Below are 27,647 nucleotides of genomic sequence, written 5' to 3'. Positions count from 1 at the left end.
TCAGCAAGTCTTGAACACGGATATGCAATGTCGGGACGTGTCATGACATTGGCGTAATTGCAGGATCCCACATATCGAAATGTCAGCGAGCTGACAAAATCGCAGCTAACGGAACTTACGATCAAACCGCGCATGAACTCAACGAGACGTAGATCGTCTACACAGAAGATTCTAGGATGGAATTGGCCCAAGAGGTCCACAGAATAAAAGCTATCTCCTGTGGGTGTTGGCAGTGCCCCTTTTGTAGCTTGCACCTCGGTCAGATAGATTCATTCAATCAATCTTCTCTCGGCCCAACAGTGGGTCCCCCGATTTCATTGTGCCAATTATGGTGACATATCATACATCACACTAACCGTGACCAGCAGCGCAAGACGTCCGAGACCGAGACAGTTACGCGATGAATGATTCCGATCAGGAATTACATAATATCTCGCACATGGCGTCATTCCTGTGGAGACTCAACCTCTGTCGACCCCTCTACCGGCGGAGCGACCGACTCCGGTGCCAGGTCGAAGGACTGCTGACCCGAACCATTGTTTAAAGCTTGTCGTGCCCCATTCGCTAAGAATGCGAATAGCTGTCATCACCTTGTAGCAGCCAAGCACGGTGCTGGTATTTCCCACGAGAAATCTGGCCAGGATTTCCTGTTGAGAGCTGTGAGAATCTGGAGTCGGAATACCGATGCGGAAGATACATACTGTACCGTTCTGTGTATCGCAAGCAAACATGGAGAACCACTGGTCGCCATGCACGTACAAGAGTGGCAAGGCGATCGGGACAGGACCGTTCTCACAAAGCTCGCGAATGCGTTTGAAGGACGCCGATACCCACACGCCAAGTTGTATGTCCGCGTCCTGTTCCGATCCGCCCGGTGGTTTAGTTTCAATGCTGACAATGGTTGGTGTAAATCGAAGGGGGTGATACATGGACTGATTGATGGTTCGGAGATGTGGGGGTTGAACTTCAAGTGACTCAGTGATGCGATGATCCATATCATGATCCGGTACCAAATTGATGGTAAAATCGACCATCTTTGATGGCAGGGTATTCCCCCCGATGTCACGGTAGTCAAACGCAGGGCAGATTTTGGCCGTTGTGCTTACAGGGTCAGTACTTTCGTTGGGAGTTACGGGACATTCTCCTTACACATTTAGAACTTCGACGCCCTCACAGATCCTCAGGGCCAGGTTGATTATGGGGTAGTGTACTGCACAATTCCAGGCAGGTTCTGCTTGACGATTAAGTGAACACCGCTTTGTTGCTTTACAGATCTCATCGACATTGTATAGTTCCGAAAGTAACTGGGTCGTTGGCCTACCGCTCGCGACCGAAGTCTCATCAAACATGTGAGGGAGTAGAAGGTCCGTCTTTCCGCCGTGGTCGAAAATCTCATCCTGTAGGGGGTTAACATTGTCTAAGTCGTTCAATTATGGTCTAATTACCCTGATGTGTGCAGGCATGACGCCACTCCCACCCCCCACCGCCCGTAGTTTCTCATAAAGGTCTCTTGCGTCAGATGGCAGCTTCTCCAGGTTCTCTGAAAGGTCATAATACTGAATAGGCATCCTAGCAAAGCGAAGGTCGCCTATTCGTTCAATTGGACTTTTAGAGGTGCCTTGTGAAGTGGCAGCTGATGACTCGGATTGTTCCATAGACCTCAAGCTAGAGGTTGCTTTGTTTTGGAGAGCCGGCACATAGGTTGAGTCCTCGGGTTGGGCGAGCCTCGGGTTACGAGCTCGAGGTCGCGGCGTTAAGTCTCCCTGCGCTGCGTCATTGTCATCCCCTTCTTCGGAATGTCTACGCTGCTTCTTTCTGGGTTGGACAACACTCGATCGCGTTGTAGGTCGAGGTTGCGACGTTAGGTCTCTCTGTGCTGCAGCATTGCCTTCCTCCTCTTCAAGGTCTCTACCTCGCTTCTTTTTTTGAGATATAGTACGTCGATTTTTCTCTGGCGCGGAAACCGTAGGAGGGTTTAACTTCACATTGGAGTTGGTCTCTCTAAGTGGAGGCGTCCTTCTCTTCGGAGGTGTTTTTCTCTTGGCCCTTGTCGGACCGGTTGTGCCTGTCGTCCAGGATGGAGATTGGTCTGAGGTTGATTTTTGTTGGAAGATATATCTGTCTGGATCGAAAGCAACGTACACGTCGTGCACCCATGCAGCGACTACGGCGTTAGGGGAGAATCTGCCGTCGGCGGCAACGCTGCACATATCAGCTCAGTGACGCATACAAATCACGCCCGCAGGGATCGGACGTCGAGAAGACGATTGGAGAATTCGGTGGGTTGGATCATGAAATGTTTGTTGTGACGATGCCAAGCCTGCACCTTGCGCTGTACATGTAAATCCCACCCAGCCGTACGAACATAGTTCCTCAGACAAAATCAGGACATCCCAGTGCAAATCTTGTGGTCGTCACATACCTCCAGCCCCATCAACATCCTTCCAATGAAGACGCTCCTCGCTGGATCAGACCGACTAAACTAATGCGTTTTGAAGGGCAATGGTGGTTCTCACACCTTCATGTTTGAGGGGAATGTCTCGTAACGACCTTCGTTCCATAGCGACCTGCTAAATCCGATTCGGCGTAGCGAACGGAAAGATGCAACCAATGATGTAAAGGGTACCTAAAATCCTTGGTAAAACGCACACAAATCGACGTACCAAAACATCAAAAATTAAAGCACCCATATCAAGTCGCGCGATTTAAGTGCTTTCTGTCAAACCCTCCATAATTGTATAGACTTTCCTGGTGTTGCAAAGCTTTCTTTGACCCCCTCTTGTTACTATGCCCCAATGGCCACTTCATTTGTCGGCGACGTCTGGCAAGCGTTCTCAGGGCCTCTTGAGAGTCTTGTTAATGCTTTTCCTTATCTCCTAGCGTCAGATTCCTATCACTGGCGAGGTTTTTTGGTCTCCTCCTGAAGCTGAGAGACGCCTGAGGGCCTTTACACTCGTAACTGGCTTTAATATTGTCCGGGGATATCGTACGGCACAGGGCGCCGTGATCAACATCGTCCACACGTGATCCATACACTGGATCCGATCAGGGCGGTCTGGTAGAAAAAGGCGGCATTCTACCCATTCCTGGGTGGGCCATGGATTGGATCCGATGGTGTCAGCCAATCAGAGCACAGGATTCGGTAATCTTCGGATTATTTTTTTAATTTTGGAATCGCCTGGTTAGGGCTTGGCGTTGTGCGGCGACGCCAAGAGCGACGAGCCGGCCAATCACGTAAGCATATGGCTTGGCGTTATCACGTAACCTCTCCGGGGGGCGCCCTCCCAACTCGATATGAGCCACGGATTGGATCCGATGAAATCCCCCTCTCGTCACCCATCGGATCCAGTCTGTGGACCACCTCAGACAAGCTCTACTAGTCACACTCGAGATGGTTCGTAACCGAGCGTTAACGGACGAGCCTCGATGTCGACGTGGTCCATGGATCGGATCCGATGGGTCGCGGTATTCTTCTATTCATAGACTGTCCCAGCCGCTCTAGCAGCTATGCAGCGTTCGACTACAAATACAGGTGTTTCCCACTTATTGCTTCCAGAAAATAAGCCGTTCCTTCCCAGAATTGCTTCGCGGTTTTCTATCATGAACGTCTCCTGCCAGGAAAGAATCAAGCAACATCAACGAACCAAGCAAAGCAAAGCATTCCTGTCAACCAACCAAGCAAAGCAAGGCTTCACCATCAGCCAAGTAAAGCAAGGGGGTCACTTTTTGCTTTACTTGGTTGACGAACACCTGCATCTTTCGGAACTCCCACTAATATCCAAGTTCTATCGGTTCCTATGCTATCGTGCATGCAAGCCAAGTCAATCTGTGATGTAGAAAAATGCTTCTGAAGAGGGAATCCTGCTTCATGCACCATTTTAGGCTCCCTTCATCACTTGGGCTCCTTCATCGTTTTGGGGCTCCCTTCATCATTTTGGCTCCCATCTATGTCGGCCGACACGGGCTCCACGCCTTTCCACTAAGAACTATGCAATATCTCCATAGTGTCTCCTGGACCTTAGCAGCATTAGCACGTATTGCAAAAGTGCCCCTTTAATCTACCCTTTGAAGTAGAAAAATTGGCAACGAGGGAGAGTCGGTTTGTGTCAGCCTCGAATAAGCTGTTCTGTATACAGCTAGACCCCTGCTGTTACCTAGGCAGCCTCTGTGTACATAAAGCACTCTTCCTCCTCCATAGACTCAATCTTCACACGAGTTTTTCCTCCATCCTGAAGTCTGACCGTTTGACCCTGATAGTACCTGTATTGTTTCAAGAGGTTTAAGGCCATGGTGGCTTTTTCGGCCAAATTTGGACCTCTTTGCTGATGGAATTTCTAGCCCCCTTTTAGGTCTTCACACTCTTACGTAGTGCTCCATGCGTAGCAATTATATGAAAGGCAGTGCATTATGTGGTTGGAAAAGGTGACGGCTTGCCAAGACGTCTACCCTGTGAACTCTTTTTTGACAAGACTTTAGGTCTGCATACTTGCCGTCTTTGACCTCGCTATGAAGCCATCATCCCATCCGACATCGACATCGACCATTCTCACCACTGCTGCCCGGCAACTTCGACCCCACAGGTTGCTCTAGGCCCCAGCGTCGTTTTCCCAACTGCGATGTGACTGGCCAATCTCATCACGCGCGGGCGACCCGTCACATCTTTCCCGAGCGCACCCTCAACAGAACTCCACTCGGAAACGTTACGAGGATACAAAATTTCAACATGGCCCCCATATCAAAGAAGAAGTCCAGAAAAGGATCCCCCAAACACCTTCAACGCCACAAGAAAACACGAAAGAGAATGGCTACGGCACCAGCGCCTAGAACTGACTCGGTTGACTTCAGCAATGAGGATTACAACATACGCTCACCGGAGCGCACCCAACTCCTGACCAAAATCAAGGAGGCGATCTCCGGCGCCAACGTCTCCCCTGCTTTCTGGGCTTGCTGTCAGCTTGCCGATATGAACTGCTTACAAAAAGTCTCCAAAGTGTGTGAAGATTTTCCACGTGTTATTCTCGGCTATGATGAGTCGGTAGCACTCCTGCCGTTGCAATGTGAATTGCCAGGATGTATGTCAAATTGAGGTGTTTATGCTTACTGTTAACAGGGAGTCAGCGATTCCAGGATTCGAGATCACAAGCCGTCTCGCAAGGTCCAGGAAATGGAAAGAAGCGCAAACTGAATTCTGACAGACAATCATGGGTGCAGCGGTCGGATCAACAGGCGCATAAGATAAGCGTATATTGTCTGGCACACTCGTATCTGACAATACACAGTGCAAAGAGCGCGATGATCACAAATGTGTTCTCACGAAACAGTGGTTTCCTGAGGCGGCCCATATATTCCCCTACTGCATGCTCAATTCGCTTCCCAAAGAGGACCAACCCCAAGCCATGAGAGTGGCCCCCAGCTTTTGGAATTTGTTAGGTATCTTCTGGGACGAGGATCGGGTCAACAGATGGAAAAAGACAATCTTTCCGGATTCTCAAAATCCTAATAGGGGCGTGGACCGGTGCTTCAATCTCATCTGCCTCAATGGCGACGTTCGTATGAAGTGGACCAAGGGAATGTTCGCACTGAAGCCGCTGGGACTTTCAAGCGATCAGAAACAGCTTACAGTTCAATTCTTCTGGCAAGTTCTCGGCAACTACAACATCAAAAGCCGGGTTGATTTGCTTACGGAACCCACATCATCAAAAGGCCTGGATGGATTTGCCGGCCAATTTTTGTGTCGCAGCGAGGATGATGGCTCAACTCCGCGCCTTTGTTTTGGAGACATTCTCACTCTCCACACCAAGGACCCCGAGGAACTACCGTTACCGAGCGTGGAGCTCTTGGACATGCAATGGCTTCTCCAACGTCTCGTGGGAATGTTAGGTGTTGCGGGATGGCCAATCTTGGACTGGGATGACGATGATGGTTGGCTTATTCCTGATCATACCTTGAATGTCGAAAAGAGTCAGTGACTGGGTTGCTATCGAAAACCTAGCGGATACCACGCCGGAAACTCCAAGGCGGTAGCCTTGGACTCGAGAGGTGTTTTCGAGGACTGTACGGTGTGCGAAGCATCATTCTGCTGTGACATAGATTGATCTGGGTCGGGATCACGATTCTATGCTTCGTCAATCCTAGATACATTGGACTCCCTCGAGCTCCCGTACCACCCTCCTAATTCGGCGGTAGATTTCCCATGCATCTAGCGTTGTGCTACAATTTGCCAAGTCTTCATTAGCTAATTGTCCATCTTGGGTGGCGGTGGTATAACCCGTCCAGAATCGCGGTCCAGTGGGAACTTGAAACCAGTTGTCATTCTTCACACTGTGGCACTCGAAGTTGTCCAAGTCAGACTCTGCACCTCGTCAGATGCCTGAGCCTTGTTTCTGACAAGGAGTCGGCTGGAAGATTCCATTGTGGATGGTCCGGTGGCTGCGCAACGTCAGTTCTTGAATCGACGTACTATAGGTACAAGAAAGCGATAGGCCGCGCCTGGTACAGGCCTCGGAAAGATGTCATAACACTGTATCGATTGGCGGCGAGATCGACTTCCTGAAGTAAATGTCCATAACATAGTGCAAATAGTTATATGGACTCTGAAAAACCGACCGTTTAGAGCTCTGAGGGGCTCATATCGATCGAATGTCTGATTCTAACTCTGAGAACACCTTTTCAGCCTCCAGGAAGTCAACAGTTACAATAAACCTAGAATTGCTCAATCTACTCTCCTGTTTCTACAGCTTGACCGATATGCGAGTTTTACCTTCTGCTAACGCTGAATCGGGACGGTCGACCGAGGCGGAAACGTCAACGGGGTTGGAGGTTGACAAGAGATGAAGGTGGCCATGGCAAAATGAAACGGGGCGGATTTCCCGGCAACGACTGTACATTTACGAGGCGCTTGTTCAGCCTCATTTTCAGCCTCTCAATCTTCTGCCCTTGTCCCCCATCTAGCTACATTGATCCATTCACGTTTCCAGACCGATGTCTAGCATGCACGGACCCAGGCTTCGCTATCCTCTCGGGGAGGTTCTTGAGAGCCTTCTTGGTGTGAATGCAGACAATTGGCTCCACTGCCCGTTGGCAGAAATCGAAGACACGGATGAGCGATTATATCGATTGAGACTATTCTGCGAGCCGCTTCTCAGGGGTGTGCATCATCCTGCGCGACATTTTGACGAGCTCGATCAGCAGCTCTCGCGACTTTTACCACGTCCGGCTTCTCCTCTCGCTGGGTCGGACCCCACAGACATTCACGGCGTACACTCCAAGGTGGAACATTTACTCTCACGTCTGCCAAAAGTCCCTCAACGGAGCTTCTCGCTGCCTCTCAATAACGGCTTGATGCGGGAACAGGGGACAACTCTGTGGGACGGCATCAGAGACGGCAGATGGGCTACAAGATACATTATGCCAGAGGCGCAATCTCACTTCCATACGCAAAGTCCCGGGGGGGCGGACTCGATTCTTGATCTGTTGAGAAAGCTGCAGGACCTCGCCTGGGACAATCTGTACGTGACTACATATGTTGATACTAATTCCTTAAAACTGGCAGCGGCTTTTGCGAACCACGGCACCCAGCCAAACCACAACCTCGCTCAGCGATCACTGAAATACGTCAACTTGCTTTCCGAATTGTTCGATGGGTACCACAGCATGTCTGATGCTGTGTCTTTCGGGATAAAAGCACCATTTGAAGACTCTTCATCCCAAGGTCGTGCTTTGAAAGATGCCTTATTCCCTCAAAACCGAGACGATCATGAACAGGCCATGGCCATCATCAAGGTCTTTTTGTGGTCGGCATGGCAACGGTCCGTGATGCTTCACTTCTACTACGTAATCGGAGTCCAACTTACTCATGGGTATTCGTCAACCTGGAATTCTCTCCTGGCTGTTCGTGGCGTTCATGAATTAGAGTGGCTTTCACGAGATGACTATCGGGGCAACTGCACTGAATACCTGTGCAACTGGGCATTTGAGCTTTTGAGAACAAGCCGAACATCGGTTGGACTTGATTTCCGCCGCATGATTGCAAGATTTGATGCTCACTTCCATGGCCGGCCTGGAAGGTGTATCCAAGGGTCGAACCACACCTGCGAAGGTGGCCAGCCAGAGACCTGTCAGCGCTTCACGGCCGCCGAGACTGCCGCACAGTCCGCGCATTCGTCCATCTGCGACAGGCAATGCGAAAAGATCAGCTGGGATGCCTCATCATACCACCAAAGCCCCAAGCCCGCAGCTATTGTTGCCGCCGAGGACGCGACGTGCCTGGTGTATGCTGTCGTCAATTCAAAGACTTTAGCAATCTCCCATGTGTGGAGCCACGGGCAAGGTGGTCGCCCGGAATCCGGTATCAATGCTTGTCTCCATCAACGATATTGTCGTTTGGCCCATCTGTTCGAGTGCGACACCTATTGGATTGACGCGGCATGCATTCCAAGCGAGCTGACTCTTCGACGGCAGGCCATTGACAACATCAACCATATTTTCGCCACGGCAAAGGTGACCCTGGTCATTGATGCTGACGTTCAAGCCATTGACGTGGCATGGCCTGATCCCACTGTCGCCGAAATCGAGACACTGGTGTCGACACTGTTAGTAAGTGACTGGACCGTCCGTGGCTGGACGTTATTGGAAGGCATTCGTGGTAGCCGGGCGATCTACTTGCTCTGCGAACAAGACCGAGTCCTATCTCTTCGTGAGGCTCTCGTCACTCTCCACGAACAGGGGGCAATTGACATCGCAGTCTTACTGGGCAGCGCGCAACATCTGATCCCACATTCAGACCTCACCTCCACCAAGACTGTCGAAGAAGCAGGTTATCTCCTCAGCCAGCGTCACACTTCCTGGCCGGAAGACGTCATCATCTGCTGGAGTCTCCTGATCAATGCGCCCGTCCACCGAAAGGCCGTTGATCTATGGAAGAATCAGTCTCGCGTCAGAACTGGCTACTTACTCTCCAGCGCTCCAAGAGTGGCAGAAATGCAAGGATGGGCATGGGCACCTGCGTCACCGTACATTCGTCCGAATCACCGAACTGTGGACCTGCCGGAGGGCAGGACGCAAGAATACACCGTGCGGTTTCCGTGTTATGACGGTGATGGCAGCCTCTCTGCAGCTATCACTCCCAATGGGTTACTCGGGCGGTGGCGGGTGGTCAACATTGAACCGGCATTTTTAGAAGATGCCCGGGAGCTGTGTTGCCACATGACCGCTCCTCTCGAGGCTTACCAGGAAGATGAAATGGATCTGGAAAACGCCGAACTGGTGTATGCTCATCCGGACGAGGCTTTGGCCTGGCATACACTCGAAGCACTGTTAAATCAAGGAGCAGAGCTAAGGCTTGTCAGGGCACTCGCTGAAGACGGTGTCTCCCCGTACGTTGGCAGCAGCCAAAGAGGAGAGAATTTCGGACTGATCGCCGCGATTTGCGCTAGCTTTAACAATAGATCATCGTGGGAGTGGAAAGGGGTGTTTTCCTGGCAAGAGAGTGAGAATTATCAAGGTTGGGAGGTCGATGAGATGCTCATCGTGTGATAATAGGCTAGAACAAGGGTCTTGTCTCGGTTCATCCTCGGTTGAACTTCAATCATTGGCGCGCTCACACTGTCCTCACGACTTACAATGAAGGACTTATCTATGCGCAGCATCTGCCAACTCTCCCGGGATGGCGCCAACAGTTGTTGTCTATCTCCCGAGCTTTTTGGGACATCGAAAGTGCCTCAGCCTGCGCGTCCGTACCGCCAGCCGGATCCGGTCTCGCTCTTTCACTCCCCGTAAAACATGTGATTCCGTCTCCTGGACAGGCAGATGTACATGAGTTCGAGCAGCAGGATGACGATGCCTCGACCAGACTTCCGGTCCGTGACTCTTTGGACGATGAATCCCGTGCACCTCTATTTCGTGGGCTGAGCCGTTCCATCCTGATAGCGCTGTGCGCGTCGGTTGGTGAAAGCTTCGGACCAAATGTTACCATGGCTGCGTTTGCTTTCGGCCCGGGTAAAAGTTGGCTGCACCATATACCATTGGATGCATTGGATAGATGCTACAGTATGTGTCGGTTTCGGTTCTGATGCTCAAAAACTGTCTTGGGTCTCTGATGTCATTTGCCATATCTGAATACAATTCCCTTCGTCATCACTTGTTTGGGCCATGTCTATCAATACCAGGCCCTCTTTTGGTTTGTCGCCGATTTGTTTTCACGAGTGCGGCACCTGATCGATTGGTCGTCGACATTTAGAGCGCTGGCACAATGCATTACACGAGCCTTTCCGTCCATCAATTCGACCACTTCCCATCGATCCGAGTTTCAGTAGTTTGCATCAAACTCGACGTAACTGGAGCCTAAGCTTTGAGGTCGGCAATGACAGGAGCCACGGCAGCCGGAATAGCAAAAGTAAAGGGTAATACATTCGGAATGGCTCGAGGATCAGCGGCAAGAAGGGGAGTAATGAAAAAATTCCATTCTGAATGGTATCAGTAGAGGACACTAGCATTGCAATCTAGATAGTATTGGCTTGGTTGGAAAGGGAAAAGGCACTGGAGACCAAGAGAAAGACGGGCGTTGCTCGAGCAAGAGCGGAAAGATGACATGATGCCAGTTCTGGAGCCATTCTCCGACCTCTCTGTACAATTTTTGTGCAAAGACACAGCACGGGTCTGGGGTCCCATTCCATTCCATCCCGTGGACTCTAGATCTAGATAGATCGAAAAGATTTGCGTTGAGGGCAAAATGATTTCATATTTTGTCGCTGATCATTAGGACAGGAAGCTATGCCCGACGGTAGAGCCGGGGGATCAAGCTAGATGTGGTAGGGAGGCTGGGAGACCCTGGAGATGAAGATGGAACGTTTCACGCCAACGACCCTGATGCTTTCTCCGCAACTCGCGCCTGAGACTCTTAGCATAAGCAAAAACCATCTTCCTGTCCTTAGAACAATTCCACCATGACCCTCACGCCCTTTGTATCCCTTCTTGGCAACGGAATGAACCTATCCTCCGCGACCTCGATATCTCTTTCGAGCGTAGTATCAAAAAGATCCAACCGTCCAATGTCCCCGTCAAATCTGACTTCTCTGCTTCCATAAACGCGGAACAACTTGGCCAGCATGAGGTATAATTCGGCATATGCCAGGTTGATGCCCAAACACTGCATTTTCCCCTTGGAAAATGCGATGAGGTACTTGTCAAGCCGCGGGTTTTCGATCCAACGCTCGGGACGGAATGTCATTGGCTCGGGGAAGATGTCCGAGTTTCGGTGGACGAGGATACTAGTCATGCTGCACGGGGTGCCCGGCGGGATAGCCCATTGTTTATCCGTGTGGCTGTCATGGAAGAACAGCGTCTCGTCCGGTGCAATGCGCTCAAGGCGCGTGCAGATTCCATAGCTGAGACGCAAACCTTCTTGGATCACGCCCGTCAAGTAGGGCAGGCGTTCAAGTTCGACGAGCGGTGTGGATTTCGTGGGGTCTGAGATCGCGGCGTACAGTTCGGTTTTCAGATTTCGGAGGATTGTGGCATTGGAGAGTAAGTAGAAGACAGCCACAGGGAGGGCCCAGGCAGTGGTTACGGTTCCAGCACTGACGACGGTGGCGCCTTCGTCAGCGAGGCGGGATGTGCGTTTTTCAGCCTCGGGCAGCGAGCTGTTGAGGATCTCGTGGAAGATGGTGGGATGAGAGGCGGTTTTGTGCGACGTATTGAGGCCGGTGCGGATGTTTTCGATCTGGGTGTTGATGTCCTGTCGTCGAGGAGCGTCAGTCACGATGGAATCAAGAGCAGGCCTTTAGGGCGTCCTGTGTGGTTGGTGAGCGGGGAGTTGGGCCTCTTCACTTACTCGCTTGAATTGCAGGTATCGGCTGGCTGTGAGAATAACCCGGATCAGCATTGGGTTCCCCTCCACGCTTCCCCGAAAGGTGAGCGTATACTCAGCCTTACCGTTCGGATCCAACTTCCGGGCCAGCCAGTCTGGGATATTCAGCATGATCCAGAAGAACCAGTACATGTGCTTTGCGATCTGGCCTAGCGAACTGGTGCCCACGGCCGCTTTCTGCATCCATGGTTCGAAATCTTCGGCCTCGAGATGGTGTTCACTTCGTGCAAACGAGTATTCTACCACCACGTCTGGACATGGTAAATATCAGTGTACGTACAAGGGAAAGCGTGCTAGGTGAGAAGCACCATAAGCATAAGCAGCAAACGCCACCTCGAGATTCATCGGTTTCTTCTCCTGGGCGGGCTCTCCAAATCCCTTGAACCTCTTCATCAATAAATCGGCTTTCTCCTCAATGACGCCCTGCAACTTGCGCACACTCTGCATGCTGAAATATGGGCTTAGAGCCGCTCGACGAGCTTTATGCAAGTCATGGGGATTCGTGCTCGCTCCGGCACCGGGCATGCCGAAGGCTTTGGTGTACCATTCCCATCGGTCTCGACGGCGGGTAGGCCCCGCGTAGATCTCTTCGTAGAATTGAGGCGTGTAGAAATGAAGCTCGCACGGGTTGATGCGGACTACGGGCCCATATTGTTTGTGCAGATCGATGATCCGGAAGGTATATTGGCCACCGAGAATGACATCGTAGTAGAATTCATACCTAGATTCAGGATGTCAGAAGACGAGACACACCCTCTCCAGGGATTAAGAGAATTTTTGATGCGCCCATCCACGCCAGGGCGCTTCTCCATGCGGTCAACCGAATATGTGTCGATTGTATCCATCATCGAAGAGAAGTTCTTTCTGCCCGGCCCATCATGTTCTTTCTGCCCGGCCCATCATGTTCTTTCTGCCCGGCCCATCATGTTCTTACCAAAATGTCACCGCGGCGATCTTTGGACCGGGAAAATGTGCAATGGGGCTGAAATATAGGCGACAAATAACAAGACCGATGCCATAGCTTATCCACAGAATCAGACATGAGAGGATAAGGAAGTATGGGGAGTAGGTCTGCAGGGGAAGGTATTCAGAGAGAGCCATCCCGGACACCAAGAAACGAATTGTGTGGAATAAGACACAGAATATGGGATTGGAGGGTGAATGGAAAGAGGTGAACAGGAATGAGATACCTGTGTCACGATGACCTGATCGAACTCCAGAGATCAGCCGGGTGGTGAAATTGCTTACCGTTTTATGTCACCGATACCATTGAGGGTGTGTTGACCAAGTCAGCGGGACCCATCTGGTATCTGTCCCCTCCGTCAGTGGCCGAACTGATTCAAACCATACCCTCCGACGATTGTCATTTGATGAAAGAGAAAGGCACGGTGTGGGTGAGATCAGAATGTACATACTGATCTGCCCCTTGTCTGCTACGTGTCTCCATTGAAATTGACACCTTTTTTGCACTGTGCAGATTGCGGATGAATTTAGCAAGCTAAGCTAGGATGGAAATCATCAAGTCCAAATTGAAAGTGCATATTTTCTGCAGAATTCAGAAGATAAGACTCCACATGTTGCATGCTATACCAGCGGCTGGATGTTGTCCGTGGAACAAGGGTCGAGTTGAATATTGACCTGACCGGGAAAAGAGGCATGTATGAAATGCGTTGGGAGCCCTTGGCATGGGTCGACTCGTTTCCATCATCCATGCAGATCTTCGAAAGAGATCAATCTTAGTGGTTTGGGTTTGGATATCTCACTAGCATTGTTGGACAAGTTGATGTGTTGGCATTTCCCCATCATCCAATCAGGTCCGGCCACTTTGCGGGATCGATCACGTGATACTGTCTCCGTCCGGAATGGAACATCCTTGTTCCAGTGCACCAATCCCCCCTTGGCTGAGGACGTGCTTCTACTGAAAAAGCCACTTGATCTTCTTTGTGGCCTAGTCATGTAGGTCAAGGCCATTGTACCTGAAATGATATCAGAGAGCCCGACACACGATTCGAGGAGTTCATGAACGATATCTGCTGCAATTTCTGACGAGCCGTTCCACATCTTCGATGCCGTCCATAGACTTTGCCATCACCAAAAGGCTGTTGTTCTCTATCTACTTGTTGAGCTGCTGAGGGTTTCTTTATAGACATGCGAATACCTCGTCGTCGCGCAGAGTAACCGCCAGTAACGTCGTCTATGGAAACCCCCCACCAGTGTTTCAATGGTGGAACCTATACATTATAGCCCCCTGTTCAACCCCTGTGGACACTAACACGAAATGTTGACCCGGAAGAAGTGCAGTCTTATGTGGACAATACGCTTTTACCATACAGTTGAGGTGTCTTAGATATCACTGAGCTCCATGATCCCGCTCCAGTCCACTAAAGATTGTATTTGACGATCATACACATACACACGCAGTAGCAGTCCGCCATGTCTACATCACCACCAGCGAAGACATTGACCGTTCTGGATGAAGTTCCTCACGGATGGTACAGTCTGCTGCGGCAGACATGGGTTCTTGTCTCTCCACATAGAACCAGACGTCCATGGCAGTCAGTCAATATCCAAGCCCTTCCTTACATACCCACCCTAAGAAAAAGCGTGGCATAGAGGGCAGCAAGAGGCACTATTTTCCGGCTCTATACCATCACATGAATCTGGCACACGTTCCATTCCCCCCATGATTTCGCAGTCTGGGTCTGAGAGAACGCTCAAACTGTTATCTATGCCCGGGAACACACGGGCAAATTCATTCTTTTTTGAGAATGATTTTGCAGCGTTGAAGTCTGACCATCAGGCCTCAGCACCATATAAACAGAGTGCTGAGTTCTCAAACTCATGACGGAACAAGCGTCATTATTGATAATTCAGAAACTTTGGCATCTCGATTGCTCTGTGCTGATGCCGTGAAAGAAAGGTGCTTTGAATTTGCTTTCGTCCAGATCACAGTTGATACGTCTAGACAGGATGAGGCTTTGTTGACAAAGTCCCTTGTGATTCCAACCTGGATCAAACTGTATCGGGACGTCTCGTCATCTCATGAAGCCTACCGGTACCATGATGGGATGCTCCAACCCCATCCTCATTGCCAGGCGTGGGCGACTTCATATCTGCCGGAAGAGCCCGCCGCCGAGACCAAGCCCATGACTTCTTACCGCAAGCCACACGGCTCTTGTCTCCTTTGTGACTATACCCAACTTGAGGTCCAAGAAAGTGCCTGCATCGTCGCCGAAAACGAGCACTGGCTGGTCATATATCCTTGGCGGGCCGTGTGGCCGTACGAATTGCTACTTTTGAGCAAGAACTGTTGAAAATCTCTGCTCGACCCGGTGACATCAGAAGTATCAGATCTATCTTCGATGCTGCAACATGTTTGCCTACGCCACGACAACCTATTCATTGCTCGTTTTCCTTGCTGTGAGTCACGCTTTGTGCTATGGAAGCGATTCTCTCTCAGACTGTGTCAGCATTCTCACACACTTGAACATGAATCCGGCTCAGGAATCCACCAGGCACCGCTATGGGGTTCCGAGGCAGAAATTGAATCATGCCACCTTCACTTTCACTCCTATCCACCGTTGCTGCGGAGCGCAACGGTCAGGAAGTTTCTGGTCAGGTGAGCAAAGATATCGTTCTCTCCAGTGGATCTCAACTCCACGAATGAGCTGAAGGACTTCTAACATATACTGTCCTGGTACAGGTTCGAAATGATGGAAGAACCTCAACGAGATCTCATGCCAGAATATACTGCTGCTATACTGAGGCAACTCCCTCTTGAACTGTATCGAGGGGAAAAGGCCGTTGTCGCCATTTCCAGCGGCTGCTGGAGCATTGAAGCCTTCAAATTTGTGCTCGAAGACATACATTCAGGAGGTCCTTGAACTGTGCATCGACCGCTTGAATTTAAGCAGAAGCATTCGATGAGTATCCGTCAGGATTTTCAGACGTCCTGTCTCGGAGTCAATCATCGCTCGCCTTCAAAAATAGCCGATGCACTCACCATTTCCATAAATCCTTACATGCCTCCTCCAGAGTCTTCTTTGCCTTCCAATTCAACTCCTTCTCTGCTCTGTCCACTTTGGCCGTCAAATTCAAGACATCACCCTGCCTTCGCCCACCTATCTCGTATGGTATCTTGAGACCAGTAGCGGCCTCGAACGCGTGAATGACCTGCAAGACGGTCGCACCTTGTCCGGTGCCGAGATTCCACACTCGACATCTGTCCGCGGGAGGGAATTGTCGGATTTTCTCAAGCGCAGACAAATGGCCAGCGGCAAGATCACCAACGTGAAGATAATCACGAATAGGAGTGCCATCGGGGGTGTCAAAATCTGCCCAAAGATAATTTTAGCGGAATTGAAGTTACATTGGCCATGCCTTGGGAGAAGAAGATACCGTTACCGAAGACTGTGAGTTTTTCTCGTTTACCAATCGCCACTTGGGCGATCAGTGGAAGCAAATTGTTTGGAATACCCTTTGGGTCCTCACCTATGAGACCGGATGGATGTGCGCCCACGGGATTGAAGTAACGCAGCAATCCAGCCCGGAGATGTGGATTTGCTTCGCAGGAATCGGCGATGACTGCCAGTCAAATTAAATCCAATACAGCTTCCTTTGTGCCAGAATACCAACTTCGTTCGCTGGTGATTTTTGTTCGACCGTAGGGTTGAACAGCGTCGAGGGGGCATTCCTCGGGAATGGGAATCATGCCTTCGAACCGGGTAGCGTCACCATACACCGTCGCACTGGAGCTGTAGATGAGTTGATGGACGCCATGTCTCTCCATGCATCTCAGCAGGCTAATGGTCCCTCCAACGTTATTGTGGTAATACTCCAGAGGAATGATCCGACTCTCCGCCACGGCCTTGAGGGCCGCGAAATGGATCACAGCCTCGATTCCAGGATTCTCAACAAACACTGCATCCAGCGCTGACTGATCTGTAACATCGACCTCGTAGAATTTTGATGATTTTCCAGCCAGGCGGCGGATTCGGTCGAAGACATTCTTTGAGGCATTCCTTAGGTTGTCGACAACGACGACCTCGAAGCCCGAGTTTAAAAGGTCGAGAACGGTGAAAGAGCCTATGTATCCGGCACCACTAAGTAAAGTTAGCTAAGATGTCGCCTTTCCGCGCCCAGGCCGGATCCCACGTACCCGGTGACAAGGATAGTTCTTGAAGTTTCTGATTTGATTGCCATGAGGAAAGAATATCTGTGTGACGAAGCCAGTTGAGGTTCTCAGCTTCAGATGCCGTTGCAAAAGAATCTAGTATATTGATTCTTCAACTTTGAAAACGAGGGGATTTCTTGAAGTCAAAGACTGGTGGAAACCTTCGGGTCCGAATTGGCCCGCACGACGAACCTCCAAAGCATGCGGGTATCGGAAATCGAGCCATTTGTTGAGGCAAAAACTGCTAGTGGGATCAACCACATCACGCTACTAAAGAACAATTTGATGGTATCATGAAGGATGCTCTCTTCCCAATCGAGAATCAGGTGCCACACCTCGCAATCAACCGGTTGGTTCGATTATAGTAAATTGTGCCTAACGCCAGAGTTAGCAGGGAAAGAAATAACTCGAAAGTGTCCCGTTTTTCCGCCAGGATTCCGAGAGCATTCTCAGAGGGCAAAGGTTATCACGCGGACAACTTCAAAGTAAGGATTGAATTGCAGCATCAATACCAGGAGTCAACCGCGGCCTTCGAATCCAGTTTGAACCTTCTGCCTACCCTTCTCGTACAAAGGAAAACTTCAATCATGCCAATGCAATATATTCCGGAAGTGTCCTCTTGAGGAGATATACCCAAATTCTTCAGTCGATCAAGAGAAACACAGGTAGAGACAGCTTCATAACGTTTTCAAAGCTCATTATGATGACACGCCTCGTTTCATGGGGCGGGGCCCTGCTCGAGTCAATGTCATTGGCGAAGTTGGTCACTCTCCTCCTCAACCCCTATAACAGATATTCTGGCCATGTGATACGGCCAGCATGTCGACTACATACTCTACGACGTCCTTCCCATGGCAGTTGCAATAGACATCTTGATCGCGGTATTGTTTTTCACATACTGAGGTATCGAGAATCCGTCTTTACAACATGAGTAAGGAGCAATGATTGGACGAAGGTAAGGAAAAGACATAAAGCAACAACATTCAATACTCAACACTCAACGCCCAATACCCTTGCCAACCCCAACATGGTCACCATCGAGAAGAGAAAGAGAAACGCAAAAGAGGCTATGCAAAAGGAAACCCAAAAAGAGGAGCATCGTCACCCGGCCCACGCATCCCAACCCCAAGTCCAACAACATCCAACATCTAACCTGATCCGAACAATTGATACTGAGCAAACATACCCTCACTCTGTCGCCTCCTCCATCCCTTCTCTCTACCCCATCTTCGTCCTCCATCGCGATCTCCCTCTCTCTCCTTATCGTTCTCCCTTTGGTACGGAGAAGAGAGATGCCGCAAAGAGTACTGACAGAAAGCAGGAGAGAGAGAAAGACCTTTCTAGCCATGAAGTCCCAGGCCATTCCCCGGCTCTTTCTAAGGTACTCCTGCTTTGTGGCATGTCATCTCTCTCAACCTCACTCACAAACCATTATGATAGCCATAATCTCCTCTCTCTATGCTCTCTCACCCCGAGAGAATGTCGTACCGTGATTTGGTACCCTCTTCCTGCCTCCCCTCCCCTCTGCCAGTGCCGTCCTTTTGTGCCGGCCTTGTGTTGTTGCTTTGGTTTGTTTTGTCTTGGGACTTCATGCCTTCATGCATTCATTCTTCATTGTCCCGTAATCTCATTGATTCTGTGTTTTCATTCTGGCATTCTGACTCTTTCGTCCTTTTGGGGGGGGGGAGGGTTGTTGAATTCAATTTTGATCTTTCTGTCCCCTTTTGCCTCGCAGGAATTTTTTTTTTTGTGTTTGAGTTTCTCAGAGAAAGTAGCGCTGCTAACTCCATCATCACTATTCAAGAAATATGTGAATATAGAAATGAAATGTCCAGTAGATCATCTTACCCCACCATTACGACGCCATGCCATTCTGTAGCGTCTGGCCATCTAATGATGACGACGATGATGAGACGATGATTAACCGGACCGAGATCTACTCCTAGACCTAGACCCCGATTTGGAGAAGTAGACCACGATTCGTACTCCTTCTGGAAGTTCGATAGTGTATTGATTCCTTTGTAGCAGCGGCTGTGTTAGCCGATAAACCTCAGTTTGTGGCTGCTGCTGCTGCTGTTGTTGTTGTTGCTGGTCCGAATAGTGTGGCCAAGGCGGTGGATGGGCCTGTTGCTCTTGGGATTGGCTTTGGTCGAATCCTTCTTGTTCTGAGTCTTTTTCAGAAGGTGTAGGATCTTGCTCTTGATCATACTCGACTTCCACCATCTCATCGTCATAGTCATCGTCATCAGGGTAGTGGGGGTCAGCGTCACCAGCGAGCATTGGAAACTTCACATGTACGTATGGTTCAGGGGTAGGTCGCGGCATGGCCGTGTCCTGTCCGTCATGATTGAAATATGGGGACGGCACGGGGAGGAATGTTCTGGCTGCCTCTGTTTGGTCCAGAGATGGAAGTTCCTGATTGTGCTGATGATTATTGTTGTTGCTGTTGTTCTGGCGACGGGATTGGTCAATTGCGACAAGAGGGACACCGTTATTGTTGACTGTTTCCGTGTCGGCGTCATTTTCCGTGCCAAGATTCATGACTTTATCAGCTTTGATATCGGCAGTGACCCCGGCAGCGACATCAGTATTGACATTCTTGGTGGCAGTAATGTTGTTGTTGCTGTTGCTGTTACTCCTGGAGCGAATCTTGGACCATCTTGGAACAACCACCCATTTTGGTCCGTCAACAGGTGTGAGAACCTCTGGGTTCCAATCCATAGTCAAATCATCGATTTCAAAGGCATGCGGTGCACCATTCTCATCTTTCACATACATTGTCCCAATCAGGTTGTCCCAGTCAGGGTACCAATCCCACAAGATGCCAGTCGTCTCATGAGTCAGGATATTGTCGTAATTGTCAACACCAATGCGCAAGAGAACAGGAATGGTCTTATCAGCGCGATGTTGGACGGTCACCTTTTCACCCAGGAGGTTCGTCATGTACAGGTCCATGTAATACTGACGGATGAAGCAGGATTTATCGAGGATCTTGGACTGTCGTCTGAGCATGGGGCCGAATATGGGACCGAGAACACCGAGAGTGGCCCAGGCTAAATCTTGCAGGGCGCCTTTGTCTAGGCGTTGATCATCTGTTTGTGGGATGAGAAAATCGTAGTAGTCGATCAGTCTTCTGATGACACGGATCATGCCGTCGACTCGGACACCCTGGTAGACTGCCTCAAGGAATTCGTAGCAGTTGATTCTGTATCCGACGCCGCCTTGGAAGAGGGCTCCGGGTAGGAGGTAACATTTCATTTCTTCACCTGCACGGGTTGGGTGGACGAGAAGGATTAGATTCTCCTTCGTGTAAGCAGACCTAGGTCGATAAGGAGATGGGATGAGTTTGGAATAGACCCGCCTATGAATTTCGCGCTGCTCTTGTTTAGTAGCATGTTGGAATTTTTCCTGGAAGCCGTGGAACGACAAATCCGGAGCCACAGCTGGGTGAAGGTAGTTTTTGAGAATCCGCATTTGGGTTGTATCATTTGTGGTGTTGAACAGCTGGTAATATTCTTCAAAGGTTCCTTGAGCCACAGGGCGCGATACGGTGACCATGTTGGTCGTTATGGAGAGGAAGAAGGAAATCAGGCAGTGGGAGGAATGTAGCTATCAAGCCGGGTGCAGGGTAGATGATATACTACAAGGGGAATGCTTAGGAAGGCTCTGGGCCCAGGGGTCGCCTGAGTTTGGTATTTGACCACCTTGACGTGAGTGTTGGTACGATTGGAGGTGGAGGATAAAAGAAGAAGATGAAGTTGTTGATGAAGGGAAAAGATGAAGAAACGATGGTTCGACGTCGAGACATGAAGCTGTTCTTATACCTTGCGCTTGCTCTTCTCCTACTTTGTTATTGAGGAGGGCATGTCGCTTGTCATTTACCACCTTTCCAAGACAATATGCAAGCCTGACAGCCATAAAGCGAGGGATCTCGGAATCAGGTGTATCTAGTGGTGGTGGGATGGTCAAGATAGTGTTTTCGCCTGATGCAAGCCTACATACCCCAAAGGAAAACCTAGGCGGAGTGGGCCTCCTAGTACATTCATTTTGACTTTCTGTTATGCAAATGGAGAGCCTTGTTCGCATAAACGTTCCAGTAATTAGCGTTGGTGAATTCCAGAAGCAAAACCCAAGAACATCCCCAGATCTGATCGACATCAACCTCATTTTTCTGTTCAGTTTTGAATCGAGAGAAGGATCGTTAGCTAAGGGAGGAAGATTACCTGTTAGTTCTACGCATCACTCACTGCTGGCTGCTCCGGAAGCCATCAAGAGTTTCTCCGGGTGGTATGATGGAGTCTGAATCTCTTGGTTGCGCTTAATTTGTCCCTTTTGATTCGTCGAATCCATCCGCCATGAGAAATGGATTTCTTTCTCTCAAGGCTATTGATCCAACGGCTGAAGCAGTATCTGTCATTTGTACTGCTTCACGTCACTCTAGAAAGAAAGGCCTCATTCACTGTGGCGTTGATAGTTCTGCATCGAGCTGAATAGTTCAATGCGTGCCCGAAGGTGGATAGTGTTGAACTTGCTGGCGGGGAACTGCTCTCAGCGAAGTGGAATTGGAGGAGAAAGCTTCTTGCATGAAAAATACGAGGACAAACCTGCAGGGAGAGAAGCTGGTGGTGTGGGGGCGAAGAGAAAAACGACCCTGATATCCCTGCTTCTCAATGACAGCAGGAAGTAAAGACGCAGCAGAATGGACGCGATGTCATGTCATGTGTCAGATTCTCAACGAATCTCAGAAGGAACTTCGGATTCAAGGGTTCGGCGCACCATTTTCCAATTCAAGTTTCCTTTGGATCTTGGATGTTTTTCTGAGCTTCGAAAGAGTCGTCGGTTTCTCTCTGTGTTGACCTGTCTGGCCAATCTAGCCAAGGGTATCGCAGCAAGAAAGGAGGGAGGCTTGGCTCATAGTTCATCTCTAGGTTCACCGCCAGGTTAATCGATCCTTGCTTATGCGAAAGATCTCGGTTTCTTGCTTGTGGCGTTTCTATACGGTTCATCTCAAACACGATCGGATGCCATAAAATGTGATGTATCACGCTGTGATGAGATGAATGCGTAAGAAGGTGCACTCCACAATGGCGATGGGGCAACAGAGGTGCATCATGTACGCGAGAGAAAAAAAAGTAACCCTCCAGGAAAGGTCTAGGGATCGGTGAGATGGATTGAGAGTATGAAGTTGGTCCTTTCCTCAACATACACACGAAATCACTCTATTTAAATGCTGAATACCAAAAAGGACCGGGAAACTGAGGACTGGACTCGATTGACAGGTGAATAGTCTGTTGTCACAGCAAGGTTTGCTTGAATCCAAGAGGCGTGATTGGATATGAGGACGCATTGATGTTTGAGACGGCGGTTTTCAATGCGACTAGATATTTGATACTGTATGCAATGTTAAGCATGAGCCCAAAAAAAAAGGCCGAGAAGGCTGGATAGGGCCGGACGGATCATATCCGAGCTGACAGGTCAACTCGGTGATTCCTGCTTTAGGGCATGAACAAGGACGAGGGATGAAGAATGTTTTTCGAACGGGGAGGAGGCATTTGGCGGGTGTTGATATTCACGAATGGGATAGCAGAGCCACACAGCCTTTCCCAAGAGAGCTGGCGAGAAACGAGAAAGATGCCAGACCATTGCTTTTGGTCAGTGCAAACTCGTATTTAGTGTTATATTTGGGCCACTATATGCAAAAGGACTTTGGTTATTGATTCCAAAGCACATCCCAGCAATCTGAACGGAACGTCGCGAATCTATACATTCCTCTTTCCCTCGCTTCCTTGCGTCCTCCGGGCAATTTCTGCCCTTCTTCTTGCACCTCCCCAGGCAAATGCAAAAGTTGTCCAGATCTATTTACTACGTCGTTCCTGAAAAAGATACCATTGGTTGAGATCGACCAATTGAGTGACCCCACCAAACCATTGATTCCCATGCCAGTGAAGCAAGTTCCTGAAGTCAAGGGCTATACACGCCGGTTGATTCAATGCGGATCAAGGCCCGTCTTTGTTGGATGAGTCAATTTAAGACCATGATTTCGGGAAGGGGTGGATCAAGCCCCTGGAAAACAGCAGACATGCCGACCTTCTCGTACTCCCAAGGTATCAGGAAGTTGATGTATCGTCCGGCCACATTGCTCAAGAAAACATTGGGACATATTGCAAGGGATGACAAGGTAGATTCGGTCATTGTCGAATTTCAAAGGCCAATCGAGAGAATGAACTGACTGTTGAAGGTGATGCCCAAGTCCACCGGGATGGAAACGTGACTTGGCGAGAAGTTGTTCCAAATAGCTTGACGGTCCGATGCTCTTGGCTTGATATGTGGCTATCCAGTGCACCAGGCTTCCAAGGCCTCGTCACCGATCTCGTTTTCGCGGACGTTGAGATTTCCCAATGGAGGATGACGTATTGGTAGAAGTGGAGAAATGTCGCCAAGCAATTGTCGATCAATATTGTTCACTGCATAGTTATCAATCCGGCTGGAACTACTAGAGGTCTCGTAGGAGGCCCGGGTTTAGTGAATGGCGAGCCATTTAATTTGTTGTGAGATCGCAAGCGCTCAACGGTCGAAGAGCAGGACTAATGCAAGAGCGGCAAGAATACGAGGTGGGTCTCCCTACCAGCCTACCGAGTCATGATAACTACAACAGGCCGCAATGGGTTAGCCTGGGGAGGCGGACATCTGAGGTGTGTTGAGCGAGCGCTGGCAAGCCACAAGCAAAGCGGCCAGGATTCGACCTTTTCCAGTTACTGCTCTTGTCCATCCCCCATCCCTTCTCCAGTTTTCCCATTCATCCATCCTCAGTTTCCAGTTCTGATGCTGGATTCGCCCCTGCCCAGCACTGCCTCGCAGCTCTGCTCACTGCTCCTTAGCATGACCTTCCTCTCCAGCCCCTGGGCTCCGGACGACAAAAGTCACGGGCTACAAGTGGCGAATTCAAAGAGCCTCAATGCGGACTATTTACACCTGTCTATATGCCCTCTCAATACGCACAAATGAACGAGTTTTACAGCTTCAATTCGCTCGATAGTCTCCGTAACATCTCAAAGACTCGTCACAGTCTGCAAACATGTGTGTGCGAAGGTCGGCACGGAAGCGTGGGCAGATTGCAAACCGTATTGTACTGGCATCCGGTTTCCATGTTAGATGATTTGCATAGTAGAAGTATAATAAGAGCGACAAATTTATAATACTCGTTCGATCTTCGCCTTCGAGTCTGACACTGTGCGGTCGGAGTTGTTGTACGCTTCGTATACGCTTCGAAATAGGACAAGGCCTCCGTAAAATCACAAGATAAAAATTTCCCGGCCACGTGATCGGCCTACAAGGCTTGGCGTCGAGAAGGAAAGACAGCGAGATCAAAAGGGGCAGCAACATTACAAACAATGTCCAGGGATAGAAAAATAGATGTGTAGCCTTCCAATTGTGGCCCTGGGTCAGGCAGCAGGGCGCACATGACGCCCCCCTCCAAAAAGGTCCGCATGCGCTGATGGCAGTTTCCAACAAAAGGAGCATTTGGGACATTTTGTCTGGTTTTGATCAAAATCACCTGACCGGTCTGGTCGCTCACGGTCCTGGGATTGATTGATACCTTTTGCACAAGGGCGCCATGAAGTGACCTCGGGAGTCTTGAGTCACATCCATCCAGAGTCCAGACAATGTGGAAGACTTGGTGGCTCCGGTGTCTAGCTAGTTCACTACTTTTGATGAGCGGGCGAAAATGTATCTAAGATACCGTAGCTTTACAACCCGAACCACGGAAACGGATGGGGCCCTGACTGGTTGGCGCTAAGAAAGTGGCCTTAGTGGAGATCTCCTGTTGACTCTTATGTGTGCAGGCTTGTCACGGAGAATCAAAGCATTCTCGGTGCAGAGACGTCAACGTTTCCAAAAGGGAGTAAGGCACCATCCTTACTCACCAATCCGACCCGGAGACATAGGGACGGGGCATTTGACTCCTCAGGCTTGGTACCCGATCAGAAAACTGAAGAGGAGCCATTGGTGTTTGACATAGATCTGGATAAATGATCAGCTCCCTGTGAGGAGAGAAGTCAACCGAGACCAATTTTTGCCGAGAAGGAAGATCAGCCAGGCAGGCTAAAGTAGTCCACACGTACTCCATTCCGTCCTCGTATCCGAAATTACCAGTCTCCTGTCTTTTTCATGGACAATCTCTTGTCACATACGAGGGATGCGGGTCCGCAAACTGTGATGACTGGGAAGGAAAACAGATTGTTTGTGGGCGTATGGTTTGAGAGGCCCGGAAATGGTGTTGGAAGTCCTGTCGTGAGAGCATCAAGGTAGCGGTAGAAGGAAATACTTGGGAAAATAATGTGACATCCTAGCACCTGACCCGCTGCGCCTGCGTGCCCAGCTCTTACACCATGACAAGTTTCGAACGGTCTCAGGGAACTGGTACCCCCGAGCATGGCTCAGCCGTGATGGAATCCAATACCAGTATATCTTGGAGTAGCCACAAGGGCCCCCGCCAAGGCAAGCCTCGCCGTAATAGTGATGGGAACATTCAGATGGCTTACAGCTGGCCCAGAGAATGAATAAACTCATAGACTGACCGATGAGTAAAATTCATGCGTTGTCCAAGTCGACAGCCACCGCCGAACAGGTTACATGAAGCCCATTCGAATATCACCGATCACCAATACGGTGATTAAGGTTAAGAGGACTGGGAGGCTGGGACGTAGGGGGTCGCCGGAAACTTCTGTCGAGTTCTTCGATATATTCGATCATTCCCGCCCGGCCGCACTCGTTCATTCCTCAACTCGCCTCCACTTCTATTTCTCTCCTGAGATCTTCAAAGACCAGTTTCAGGGACGAACTCCGAATCAAGTCCCTGGCCGTTGATCGATGGCGTTGTTTTGCCGCAACAATCTATTCGCACGAAATGCTGCGAGCTCCCAGGCTGGGGAGCAGCCTCAGCAGCCTTTGCATCGTTCAATGATGAAGAGGCTCGACCAAAATTATGTCGTTCTACACGATACTGTCCTGCAATTCCGTAAGCCTCGGGCCCTATATCCATGGAATCCTGAATTTCGTGTCGTACAGTCTCCATTGTCGGAGGACGATATCGATGGTTCTGAGTCGGACCGGACAGATATACCTATTCCTGGGGAGCAATTCGAGATCAGAATCTACCGTCCGAGCTTTACTCACCCATGTAAAGCTCTCCCAGCAATTTTCTGGTGCTCAGGATGTGAACAGCTCCAAAGATCTTCATTAGATCTTCCTTGCTGATCAGGACCTAGGCGGATTTGTCCTCGGAGACATCGACAGTGATGGCATCATCTTCCAAAAAAATTTGCACCGGTTTGAGATCTTTCCCCCTTCCGGTCGTCTTTGCCGATTGCTGATGGAAAAGAAGATCTCCGTTGTGCCGTAGTCCACGTTGGTTATCGCCGTGCTCCAGAGCATCCGTTTCCAGCGGTGGTGGCTGACATATGCTCGGCATACCAATATGTGTGGGATCACCAGCGTGATCTGCATTTGAACGGCTTATTCTGTCTTTGGGGGAGTATCAACGTGAGTGACTTTTCGATCTTACCCCCGAGGCCAGCTCTGAAAAGACCGCAGGGGAGCCAATTTGGCATTCGTCCTTGCCGTCCGAAGAATGGAGATGAAGCAACCTCTCCCTGGTGGCATCCTCCTCATTGCTCCAGCATTACTCGATAACACATGGACTGGTCACAGCTTTCTGGCCTGGTTTGGTGGCAGACATGCGCCCTGGTGTGGCCCTAAGTCGGTCGCAAGTTTTCGCAAACTCTATCTACCAGATGGAGTCAATCGCAAGGACTGGACACAAAACCCTCTCCATGTTCCAAAAAGTGTGTTGAAATCGGCATTCTTACCTCCGATTCTGATAATCCGCATGGGGTGTGACATCTTCAATAGTGGGGGCAAAAGATTGACAAAACTTTTGCGCAAGACCAGCCAGCCCGTCGAAGACATAGAATTCGAAGGCCATTCACATATGGCGTTGCTCATGGGGAAAATGTTTCCGAACGTCCTTGACCGGATATCCACCTTTTTTGGCAAAATATTTGCGTGCGAAGAATGTTTGTTTACCGGAAAGTGGCCATGGGAGTCGGAGTATATCCAGCAGAAAATGCCCCGGTTTTACAGTAATGGCGCAGGACTACTTGGGTGACAGGGGACATTCTCGGGGCTGATCGCGAATAGAGCGTTCTATGTCGCTTCCGTCGAACAAATTTAGTGCAACTGATCCACGTTGTTGGCCCTTCTTCTCCCCTTCCCTCCCTCTTCCGAAGAAGCATTGCAACCGTGATAGTCGCTGTGAAGAGTGAAGGCTCAAATTGGGTTCTGTTGGGGCATCATCGGCCTTTGCGCCTATGTGTGTGATACGGGGTGTGCATCATGTTCTCTCCAACCCGGGACGGCTGTGCAACCCTGCTTGAGTAAATTTCAATCCCAACGACCCGGAAGGGATCGTTTTCAGCTATGTGTTCTCTCAGACTCCATGTCCAACCTTCCCCGTGGCAGACAATCTGGAAAGCCATTCTTGCACTTCGGTTGTTTTCTGGAGTCCTTCGGCGCCGTTCGGGGTACCGCTGTTTACCTACTAATGAT

The 27,647-nt window shown here is 49.9% G+C and overlaps 6 protein-coding genes across 6 annotated transcripts; 2 read left to right on the top strand and 4 right to left on the bottom strand.

The window, feature by feature from the left end:
* Nucleotides 1-461: 461 nt before the first annotated feature.
* Nucleotides 462-2,210, bottom strand: Z518_06033 (uncharacterized protein; the record flags this gene model as incomplete). Its single annotated transcript, XM_013416843.1, has 4 exons — nt 462-647; nt 702-1,101; nt 1,150-1,397; nt 1,446-2,210. The coding sequence occupies 4 exons, from the start codon at nt 2,208-2,210 to the stop codon at nt 462-464; spliced, it is 1,599 nt and encodes a 532-aa protein (XP_013272297.1).
* Nucleotides 2,211-4,723: 2,513 nt separating this feature from the next.
* Nucleotides 4,724-5,969, top strand: Z518_06032 (uncharacterized protein; the record flags this gene model as incomplete). The annotated part of the gene is made up of 3 exons (XM_013416842.1): nt 4,724-5,057; nt 5,111-5,241; nt 5,280-5,969. 3 exons carry the CDS (start codon nt 4,724-4,726, stop codon nt 5,967-5,969), a joined length of 1,155 nt encoding a protein of 384 aa, XP_013272296.1.
* Nucleotides 5,970-6,981: 1,012 nt separating this feature from the next.
* On the top strand, nt 6,982-9,534 carry Z518_06031 (uncharacterized protein; the record flags this gene model as incomplete). The annotated part of the gene is made up of 1 exon (XM_013416841.1): nt 6,982-9,534. The coding sequence occupies one exon, from the start codon at nt 6,982-6,984 to the stop codon at nt 9,532-9,534; it is 2,553 nt and encodes an 850-aa protein (XP_013272295.1).
* A 1,393-nt stretch (nt 9,535-10,927) lies between these two features.
* On the bottom strand, nt 10,928-12,711 carry Z518_06030 (uncharacterized protein; the record flags this gene model as incomplete). The annotated part of the gene is made up of 4 exons (XM_013416840.1): nt 10,928-11,734; nt 11,831-12,117; nt 12,175-12,587; nt 12,620-12,711. 4 exons carry the CDS (start codon nt 12,709-12,711, stop codon nt 10,928-10,930), a joined length of 1,599 nt encoding a protein of 532 aa, XP_013272294.1.
* A 3,154-nt stretch (nt 12,712-15,865) lies between these two features.
* Z518_06029 (UDP-glucose 4-epimerase GalE) lies at nt 15,866-17,068 on the bottom strand (the record flags this gene model as incomplete). Its single annotated transcript, XM_013416839.1, has 4 exons — nt 15,866-16,200; nt 16,265-16,450; nt 16,502-16,968; nt 17,025-17,068. 4 exons carry the CDS (start codon nt 17,066-17,068, stop codon nt 15,866-15,868), a joined length of 1,032 nt encoding a protein of 343 aa, XP_013272293.1.
* Nucleotides 17,069-18,959: 1,891 nt separating this feature from the next.
* Nucleotides 18,960-20,597, bottom strand: Z518_06028 (uncharacterized protein; the record flags this gene model as incomplete). The annotated part of the gene is made up of 1 exon (XM_013416838.1): nt 18,960-20,597. One exon carries the CDS (start codon nt 20,595-20,597, stop codon nt 18,960-18,962), a length of 1,638 nt encoding a protein of 545 aa, XP_013272292.1.
* Nucleotides 20,598-27,647: the final 7,050 nt, after the last annotated feature.

The sequence above is a fragment of the Rhinocladiella mackenziei genome (assembly GCF_000835555.1).
Source record: "Rhinocladiella mackenziei CBS 650.93 unplaced genomic scaffold supercont1.4, whole genome shotgun sequence".
NCBI lineage: Eukaryota > Fungi > Ascomycota > Eurotiomycetes > Chaetothyriales > Herpotrichiellaceae > Rhinocladiella > Rhinocladiella mackenziei.
The sequence above is the reverse complement of the archived record's forward strand: the minus strand, read 5'-3'. Positions and strand labels throughout refer to the sequence as shown.